Source organism: Sycon ciliatum, chromosome 3 (assembly GCF_964019385.1).
Source record: "Sycon ciliatum chromosome 3, ocSycCili1.1, whole genome shotgun sequence".
NCBI classification, from domain to species: domain Eukaryota; kingdom Metazoa; phylum Porifera; class Calcarea; order Leucosolenida; family Sycettidae; genus Sycon; species Sycon ciliatum.
This window is the reverse complement of record NC_088645.1, coordinates 23,892,604-23,903,357: the sequence shown is the minus strand read 5'-3', so window position 1 is coordinate 23,903,357 and position 10,754 is coordinate 23,892,604. Positions and strand designations below refer to the sequence as shown.

The 10,754-nt window shown below is 49.1% G+C and overlaps 1 protein-coding gene across 1 annotated transcript in view; it reads left to right on the top strand.

The window, feature by feature from the left end:
* The first annotated feature begins 273 nt into the window (after positions 1-273).
* The window catches only part of LOC135811827 (peroxidasin homolog), a 14,812-nt gene continuing 4,331 nt past the window's right edge, over positions 274-10,754 (top strand). The window contains exons 1-2 of the mRNA XM_065325074.1: positions 274-1,125; positions 10,745-10,754. The exon at positions 10,745-10,754 is cut by the window's right edge and continues 205 nt beyond it. Coding sequence (XP_065181146.1) covers positions 1,002-1,125; positions 10,745-10,754 — 134 coding nt within the window. The 5' untranslated portion in view covers positions 274-1,001. The remainder of the gene's footprint in view (positions 1,126-10,744) is intronic.

The following is a 10,754-nucleotide window of genomic DNA, read 5'->3' as shown; positions in this document are numbered from 1 at the left end:
AATTATTATCATCATGCTTTAATGTCCGCAGCAGCGATAGCAGACTACTAATGTAGATCGAAACGAGTCCTATAACGAAATCATATCGTCACATTAGCCTGGGCATGTACTGAAGATCTGTGGTGCAGTATACACGTACTCAGGTTAAGTGTGTGTTTGTGCGTGTATGTGTGTATGTGCATGTATGTGCGTGTATGTGTGTATGTATGTGATTGCATGCGTGTATGTGTATAAGCTAAACAGACCTCGAGGTGGATAATGCTCCTTCTGAGTCCCGCTGTTCGCATCCACGTGCCTGGCATGCTCAGGCTATGCGGTGCAAGTATAGCTGCGAGCCTCGTGTCTGCCACTGCTCCGCGCTAACAGCTCATTTCCTGGCCTGACTGATCTACTCTCGCTGAGTTGCCGATCAACCCGCCGGCACTAGGCCGAATCTTCTCAGCATCGGCGATCGCTGCCACCACCATCACCTCCAGGACTACCACCACCAGCAGCATCAGCAGCAGGAGCACGAACACACAGGTAGTGCTCGGAGGACCCAGGCAGAGTCCTGACCTGCACTGTATCACGATATCTCACTCCCTTATAAGCCACGGTTGGCCCAACACCACTCAATCCAGAAGAGACTCGTTCAAGGCCAGACGTAGTCTATTTCACCAGGTGGCAGCAGTCGTAATTCATTTGCTTTCGAGATCAGCTTGTGAACGATTAGTATTGTTTCACCTCAGCTAATCTAAAGACTCAGTGAGGGCATAAAGGTGTTACGGACAAGGAGCAACATTCAGTTCTCGTGTCGACTGCACCCCGGTTAACTTCACACCGTCACAGCATTGCAACCCTTAGGGTCACCTTGTTTCCTACGTAGCGGGGTCAAGAAGCCCGAGGCCCGAGGAAGAAAACACCACAACACAATACAAACAGAGAGAAAGCCTGTGCTGCTCCAGTCTCTGTTACCAAATTTCTCTTGACAGTATTGTTCGCCTGTTATCAGCTCTCCAACTATGGCCAGTACATCGCAGACATCGTCCGCATTCTTCCCCGCGAGGAATGCTCTTTGGACTGTCGCCCTTCTACTCATCGCGTCATGTTTGTGTCGGTTCAGCGACGCGTCAGCATTGCCACCAGGTAAGACAAACTCCTCGCATGCACCCCTCCCCCAACACATACACGCACATAAACAGCTTTCTGTCGCGAGTTAGACCATGCCACCTTTCAAGATAACTCAGTTTGTTCACGGTGTGGTTCGCCTGTCACATAGTTTAATTGACGTGCATTTGCAGAATTAGGACACCGCTGTCGACTGCTGAAGTGATTGCATACATACCGCAGAATACAGGTGATTGGACCACGAAGATGGCCTAGCTGCAAAGAAAAAGTGTGGATCCACATCTTCTTTTGTTACATGACTACTATAGTAATTTCTGGTGTAGAAAGTCATTATGGTATGTGAACAGTGGAACCAATCTGGCCCACATAATGTGCCCCATGGATGTAGGGTTAATAGTGGAGTTGTAACCAGTGGCAGTGTGGCTAAGTGTCCCGCCTGTTCATATGTTGGGCGTGCAACAGCTCTATGAAGATATCGTCGTGGTTAACGCACCATTGCCTTGACGGGATGATGCATACTAGTAGAGTGAATAATTATACTGACGTACATTTTGAGACTAGTACAGTCAACTTCGCTTATAACGACACTCAGCGGGGCATCAGAAAAGTGTCCTTATTCGCGAAGTGTCGTTATACCCGAAGTCTCATTATGTACATAATGAGACTTCGGGTATAACGACACTACGCGAATAAGGACACTTTTCTGATGCCCCGCTGAGTGTCGTTATAAGCGAAGTTGACTGTAGTACAGTGCTGGCACCTGAAATCCGACCCCTGAGCGGTGCATTCACACTCTGGCGGTCTCTACATGTGTTGTTCGTAGTTTTGCAATCCCGTGTTGGGTCTTTGCGATGTGAGCGCACCGCTCAGGGGTCGGATTTCAGTTGCCAGCTTTGTATGTCTACTGGCAAAGAGTTCTATAGTGTAACTAGTATAAGCAGGTACATGACGGTATACTACAGACACAGCACTATAGTGTACTGTAGGCCCCCTTTGCCGCCAGGCTACAATGGAAAAATAGTGTTGATGACCGTAACTTCCGCGCGTAATCGTATCTAATACACTCTCCCAGTGCAACGAGTGCAGTGGGTGATTGCTGGAGTGTACGGGCCACGCCGCAGTGCAGTGCAAGTAGAAGTAACAAGTTAGTTGACAGCAGGCTGGAAAGTGTACCATTTCAAGTCGCAAGAAAGAGGCAAAAGAGCACAAACAAGTGCACAGTATATGGATCAAAATTATTGTGAGTCTGAGACGCAGCTAAAACGCTGCCGAAAACGTTTCCAAACTGTTTCAGTGCACGCTTGCCTGGAGTAGACGTGTGTGCTAGGAGGCAATAGGAGAAGACCATTGTTCACAACGAATGTGATCTGAATTCTCGGCACACAGTACAGTTACGCAGGGGACATTGTGTGAAAGTGTGTGTGTGTGTGTTTGTTTGTATGGAGCATGGTGTGCGTGTGTGCGTGTGTGTGTGTATATATCTGTGTGTAAATGTGTGCGTGTGTGTGTTTATTAAATTTTGTATTGTGCATGGTGTGCGTCTGTGTGTGTGTGTGTGTGTGTGTGTGTGTGTGTGTGTGTGTGTGTGTGTGTGTGTGTGTGTGTGTGTGTTGAATGGTGTAATCCCAGCACAAGTTGCTATGTCTAACATCGCTGTTCGCTATCATCGCTTCCGCGATGGGCATGTCTGAGGTCTGAGGTGTGTGTGTATGTGTCAGTGTGTTCGTCTGTGTGTGCACGTGCGTGTGTGTGTGTATGTGTGTGCGTGTGTGTGCGCGTGTGTGCGTGCATCGGAGAGTCGAACAATAGTGACAGGAAGCTTGCACTCTGTGAGTTAGCGTAAGTGGTATCGGTGTGCTTGTGTTAGTCTTGATGCGACGACTCCAGCCTCTATGCGCATCTGCAAATCTTCGTTCGCGATTAGGACGGCAGTTCTTACGGTGCGTTCTCGTTGTGTAGTCCCGTGAGACCTCTGCCACTGGTCAAGGTGGAGGCGCGGAAGTCAGTTGCCGTCACTCCGCGACGTGCCTTAAGGCCTGCTTATCAGCTGGAGTACAAAATGTGAATTACGCCGTTTCTGGCGTGGATTGGTGTGCTTAGAACAAGGCGCGCCACACCACACACTGTTCGGATGCGGCGCTGAACAGCCGGGGGTAAACGAAGGATGAGGCGAAGATATCCCCCGGCTGAGAAAACAAGGTACAACATTAGCGGCGACCATGTGAGGTCCTACACTACATAGATGCACCCAATTATTTTAAATCATTGTACAGTGATTAGTGATATGCAAGCGCGTGGATAACCAACACGGAAACGTGTGCAGAATGTAGTTACAGCTATCCAAGAGTGGCGTTGGAGGCGATTTGCCCACTGGCAACGTCAATTTTGGTGTTTTCCGTTTGCATGCACTGGACGATCTGCCAAGTGGCGTAATTATCCGCACACTCGATGTTCTGGGATGAGGTTTGCCTCAGCGGGTGGTAGGCTGTGGTCGCTCGCCGAGCCTGTGCAGGCGGCGGCCTGCTATTTTCACTCCACCCTATGTCTAATGCTCCGTGAGGTGCTTGGTGATGTTGGAAGAAACGAGTATACGAGGTCGACATTGGATCTTAGATCATGTGACATACGTGTACATGCAGTCATTCGTGTTACATCGTAATGTTAAACACATGAGGTGAAGACACTGCGGGTGACTCAATGGAGGAGGGGTGCCGAGGAGCAGGCAGTAATTGGTTACGTGTTCACAGATGCGTGCTTGTAACAGTTATGTGTTTATGTGTGTGTGTGTGTGTGTGTGTGTGTGTGTGTGTATGAGTGGGTGAGTTACAAGTAACATAATTATCTAAGTTATACCATACTTCATTCTCTACAGCTGTTGAACGAGCCCAGGAATTAGTTACTCTCCGTCGCGTAGAGAGCCGAAGCGGACGAATCAAAAGGCCAGCCCGCTCGGCACGCTACATTAGGTGTCACGAAAACTCGCAGCGTACTGGCACAGAGAGATGCAGGTAATGTTGATGTGATCTCCAAGCAGCCATTGTGGTCAACACCTGCTATTACTGGAGTGTAACTGACACTCGCAACCTCACGCTCAGCATCCAGCTCCTGGCCGCCATGACAGTCCCATAACTGGGCTATTTATAATACTGATGATTGAGGACACTCTGGAACCAAGAAACGGGCGTACCATCGTACCACCCAAGCCAAGGCCAAGGCGTGTACGGACCATTCTCTGCGCGGCGAAGTCGAGAGCGGAGTTTCAAGTGCGCACGGTGTTCGCACGCCCTTAGCCGTGCGGTCATGCACGACGTGAACAATGGCGAGGATATTATGCACACTCACTCAGCAGAACTCCACAGCCGAGTTGAAACCTGAGCAAGCCACACGCACAATGCTGAATGAAGAATTTACCCACACCACGGACCACCTGTATTTCGCACGGGTACTCGGGCACTTCTATAAAGATGACAATAAGGAAATTTGATGCCATTGCGCGTTCTACTGCCGGAGTCAATTGCCCGAGGGTACGATGAATGTAGTCCTTATAGAACTCGTTCCTAATCCTGGCAAGGTGGTGAAACGTAACGCTCGGCGTGTCGAGTGTGTGTGTGTGCGCTCGACACGCTCACACGCAGTTTGTGCTGTTTGAACGTTACGGGTGGCACAGGCAGGTGCATGCATGGTGGGCCATTGGACCAGGCACACCGAGTGCCCCTTCTTGCGCAGTGAAATTATACTATTCCAGCTACTTAGAGTCTTTCGGTCGACATTGACAGGCACTATTTTCGTTCAGTGGTTTCGGTTTGCAGAGCCTTGTATTGTAATAACAGTTACTGTTGCAATGGTAGATCATCCAGGGACGACTAACACATCTTGTATATGGTCAGTAGTTTCAACCTCTCGTAGGCGTAACATTGTTCCTGGCGTGTGCTCCATCTAGTCCCATCTGGAGCTATATTCACTGATTCCTTGCCCACTTTCTCGTCAACGGGGAGTGATCTGCGGAAGAAACTTTGTTAGAATCGGCGGGTGGAAAGCGGGAAATCAATGATCCGACGAAACAGGCCTTGCTGGTCCGACCACAGGGTTGTGCCGTAAACACGCACGCCTAGACTGGGCGAGGACATACACAACACACAACACACACGTACACGTACACGCAAAGGACATGCACGCACACAAGCATGCGATATTGGGTAGCGTAATGCACTGGCTTTGTCGAACAACACGGTTTGTACATTTAGCCGCCAATGTGTAATCCATTGGCAGCAACCAAATTGTGGCAATGGATTACATTCACATACATGTACATCATACACCCCGGAGATAGAGGGAGAGTGGAAAAAATCGCTTTACATGTACAAGGCGGCAAGTTAGTCAGGCCACACACGACACTCGCTGTGTGATTTGCATCATGCAAACTTGTGATTTGTGTGTTAGATTGTCAGATCAGCGAGACTGCGGGAAGTGTTGCGTCTTTTTCACGGTACCGGTCAATGTACGTCGTATATACATGTACTTGAGTAGCAATCAAGTTTGGACAGATGTTGTGCATCCGCTCTCGTTTGTGTGAGTTCGACGGGGATTAGGAACGCACTGCTACGCTTCGTTTCCTGCACATCTCGCATCGCATGTTCGCATCCATGCAACAACCTTTGTTCGAACTGTGCGATAGTTCATGGAGAAACATTGTAGTTCATGGAGAAACGTTGTTGTCACTCGCGTGGTACATCTCCGTTCACAATGTAGCTGATTGCTTCGCGGCATGTACAATGTCTATAGTCGTACCTGCTTCGCACGTCGCGCGCTGTTCTTCGGCCGCCAGGCACACGCGGTATTGCAGCGTGCGGCGCACCACCACAGTGCAAGAATTCAGCGTGTAGCTAAAATAGTAAAGTCGGTTAAAACTGACCTCTCCACGAGGAAATCATTCCCAAATACACGAGAAAGCTTTTTTTTTTTAAAGACGCAGAAGTGGGTAGTGTATTGTCTATTGACTGTGGTTGGTAGGGGATCGACAGGTTCCACCGAGTCGTTATTGATACGTCACGTAGTCGCAAAATTTGGAGTTTTACGCCAAATTGGGCGTGAACTTGCGCGTCGTGTCGGAAATAACGTGCATCTTAACCTCTCTATTATCAGACAAGAAACGCAATTCTCACAGCAATGCCATGGGTGATCGCTTCGATCTACCACCCATAATGTGCGTGTACATGATAGTCGAATGTCTCCTAGAGAACTGATCCTGGCCCCACCAACCAAGCGTATAACGTCTCATCTCCAACTAAAGGCAAGGGCTCGAGGCATACGCCTAAGCACAGTGCTGCTCAGTGAAATCCGATCAAGTGAGTGAATGCCACGCCGGGCGCTGTGTTGTAGGCCTACAAACACTGGGGTGTGAACGGCTTCGAGGCATGAATTCGATTCGCAAGATCGGATTTCATTGAGCGCCATACTGCGTACATCCACAGGATACCTGTTGCGACAAACCGAGAGCAGCCTGAGCCGAATGACTGATATTCTGCAGTAGACGAAGTGGCTCTAGTGCCTGTGTCTGCTGCCCTGTGTCTGAGGAAAACGCGACGAGGTCAGGAAGGAGACACGCTCAGGGTGATGCCTATTCGTGTAAGGCGAGCGGGTTACATGGGTAGATTCGAGAACAGGATGCAGGTAACTGATTCACGTGTATATCGGGTGTCATGCGTGTAACACTATCACCACACAATTCGTGTAAGGATTCGAAATCTGTACCTTTCCTTGCCAGGCGCGGAAGCGTTTGTGACCAAAGACACACCAAGGCGCCATGGGGCGTATCAAATTGCTTCCACTAACACTGCAGTTCCGCTGTTTGAGCCACGGAGGCGCCTTCGACTCGAGAAAGCATGAGAAAACGTCGAATGAGACTATCGTCGCCAACATGGAACAAAAATTGAGTATGGTAACGAAAGACCAGCTATTCGCCAGTAAATTGTCATTTTAAAACACTTTAGTTCCGATGTTTGAGCCACAGAATCGCCTCCGGCTCGAGAATACATGGGAAATGTGAAGTCGACTGAGACCGTGGTCGTCACTATGGGTTGAAATGGTTATGGTAACGAAAGACGACCCATTCTCCATCCAGTATATGTATGTAATCATGCACTGAGCTATCCAAATAGACGTCATGCACACCGGTCTTGCTGAACTTATCATCATTATAGTTGTGTACGGTATCCTCTGATGATCGCTTGGTACCTCCTGACGTGGGATGCAGACATGGAACAGCGAGAGAGTGAGTGAGACAGATCGAGATACTGATACTGATAGATACAGATAGATGTATAGAGAGCGAGAGGTAGTGCGAGGGCGACAGAGAAGAAGAGTGAGAAAGATGGTCCAGTCTCAGTCGCTGTTGTTTAGATTCATGGCTCGACAATGGCGCGCAAGTCCGCTTATTGTGTTTTGCGATGACGAAGCTTGCGGAGCCAATGGTGCCCGAATGACAGCTGACAGGGGCGGGTGCAGGTTGTGAGAAACCGAAAGACGACCGCCACGCGCCACAAATAATTTGTATCTGACCGAGGACAAACCTCGCACACGACAGTGTCTTCGGTGTGTGCGTTTGATGCCAAGTCGTCGGCAGAGCAATCATTAGCACCTGCTCAATGTACCTATTACTCTATTAGTGTCGTGTGTCAATGCGAATATGCGCCGCCGTCAATGCGAATGTGCGCCGCCGTCAATGCCAAACTGTAGTTATTTGCTTTCCTCCCGATATTTTACTGTATGGCTGCACCACTGCCTGATCTGTCTCTCTCTCTCCCTCTCTCGACATGAAACTGAAAGGCGCATTTCTGGGGTCTTGTGCCAGTGGCAGTGGCTCGCCGCGCGGTCCCGTCACATCTACCGAAAACGCAATGACATTCCATTTTGATCTGTCCTGGTAGCAGACAGCGCTGTCCAGCTGATCACACGCTGTTCTCTTGGTCGACTAGGCACTGTCCGCAGCGCGTTATCTTTGAATGTGGTTTGGACATATCTCGCTAATCGCATCCACCATCTGACTCTTCCCGCTCTAGACGAGCAGCATAGGGCAGCTAGTTAACAAGTTTCCCCGTCGTCGTTGTCCTTTCGCCGCTCGGCTGAATACTCTGCATACTTAGGTAGAGTCCACGCGTCTTGAGCTTTGCTGCGTGTCCTCATTCGTCGCCACGCTACGCAGTGCGACATGATAGCGCTCATTAGGAGCAGATTGTGATGAGATTGCGCGGTGGAGTATTGCCTTCCACTTGTATGGCGCTGTGACGCATGGTTTCAGGGCTTGCTTGGCCCTTAAACGCCCAGCGAAAGCACGTTTTCTAGCCCGACAGAGATGTCTAGAGGTCCACAGAATATGGCAATCAGCACGTTGTGTCGATTAAACTCGATTTCAATGCTCTCCAGTTGCATTCGATGCCGTCTTGTTACCACTGTATGGTGAGGACCTACATGCACATGCGCGCAGGCCTGCAGGGTAGACACGGAAAGTATGACTGTAGTACGCCTGTATGCTGCACGTGTTTGCCATGCGTGCGACAAGAAAGGAACATGTGTACGCCGAGCGATCTCCACACGCGGCATATCCGGTTTGAGGGTGCAAGCGAAGGTTCACCCGTCCCTTGCCTTCCCCCCTCACATACTGATAATCACATCTACACGTGGAGTGAATTACCAAGCAGTAGTCCACAAACGAATCGTGTTTTGGTCAACATCTTCACGTGGAATGTGCGGAAGGATCGCAATGCGCCTCGCCTCGTATAACATTGTCTAGTTGAAATCGGTCAACAATCTCCACATTCAAATGTAGAACAACACCCTTTGTCTTCCAGTTTCACCTTTCATTCTCATCACGTTTTTCGGGGGTGACATCAATGCGCCATTGGGGAGAACGAGACTTGTCCTCTCCCATGTCTTCAATCGGGATAAGGAGGAACTGCGATATCTGAACAAGGATTGATGCGAGGAGAACGGGCCCGCACCGCCTGACAAGGCCGTCCGTAGTCCTTGTTGCCAGCGCTCCACCGGTATAGTCAGCATGTCTAGAATCTAGCCCGCCACCGTACTCTGATTCAGTCACATCTTTGGCATGCAGTAACAACTTGAACACGTGCTGGGCAATCGTGAGCGCTGGTGATACCATGATGGTCGCTTCCCCGACGATGGTCGAAAACTAGTGCTGAACCTTTGAGGTAGTTGTGATGGCGTTGTGGGGTTGTCGTCTTCATCACCATGCTTTTCACGTGCATGTCTGACAGAGCTTCCTGTGTACCTTCTTAGCAGAGCTCTGCACATGATATCCCTGGCGGATTAGGGTACCAGGCAGGAAGTCACATGATAATTTGGGGACAGCTGGTTGACCAATAGAACTAACAACACTACATTTTTGTAGTAATACTCGCTACTCGGAACGATGAAGTGCTGCACACGAGCCGTAGGTAAATTGGCGAAATCGGAACTACCTCATTACATGACATTGTATTCTAGAATCTCATTTTAAATTATTATTGAAAAGCCGGGTGATAACCGTATTGTATTCCGGTTTTTAGTAATCATGATCCAGTGCACAGTTCTGGTCAGTATCGTCTTTTAAAAAGAGTGCACTGGTCCTGGTTAATAGATTCAGTAGGGGTTCCCGGTATGTCCTCTTGTCTGATAATACATACAATCATGTGTAGATCTAAGTGTGCGTGCTCATTTTGAACCAGAGCAGTATGTAGATGTATGCATGAAAATGCTTTTTTAACCCTTTGGAGTCCGTAACGTTTTTGCTTCTGCAGAATTTGTGGCAGTCACGAAAATGCGCACTCCATTTCCAACATAACTTTGGTTCTACTTGACTGATTTTGAAGATCTTGGGCTCGTTGGAAAGCTCTTGATGAGAGAAATACAATGAGCCCAAACTCGCCAAGAGCACTATTCGTTGTCCGCCATAACGCGCCCCAAACGCGAGTCCAGCTCCAGATCTGAGACGAAATCGGTCTCCTGTAGCCATTTCACTGAATCTAGCTCGGAAGTAAGAATGATTATTGGCACATATCTTGTACGTGTGATGAGCATGGTATTTGGGTGGCGTGGCCCATGGCATGGGCCAGGGAGTCATGAAAGCTACAACTCCCTGGTTTGGTCTCCTAATCACAGCACCTTCGAGGCTCCTTCGCACGCGCCATGTCCTCCAGGCCAGGGCCGCTTGCAAGTATCGTGTTTATCACCACTTTTGCGCCGAATCCGACGCCTGGCAAGTGCTGCGCTGTGCAGCATAGCATACTCGCCGGTCTGCCATGCGATAATCATTCGGATTCTGACCATGTCGTGTAAACTAACTTGAAACAGAAGCCATGCTTCTCCTTTGGAACTGCTCGTTGCATGTTTTCAAGTAATGGTTTGCATTGTCTAGCTGCACAAGGACGCGCTTACTCTTGTCTCTATAATTTATTTTCTTTGTTTGTTTGGCCACAGACATGCATGTACTGATACATTTACATCATGTCGCTGGTTGAGGTTGAGTAGGTTGCTAACTGTCAAAAAAATTAAAATACATTTGCGTCGTCTTCCCTCTCCAACTTGACATAATTCCTCGCTTCGTGGTCCTCTTCGGTTCTTGTCTTGTATGTTCTCGCAGGCGGACAAGT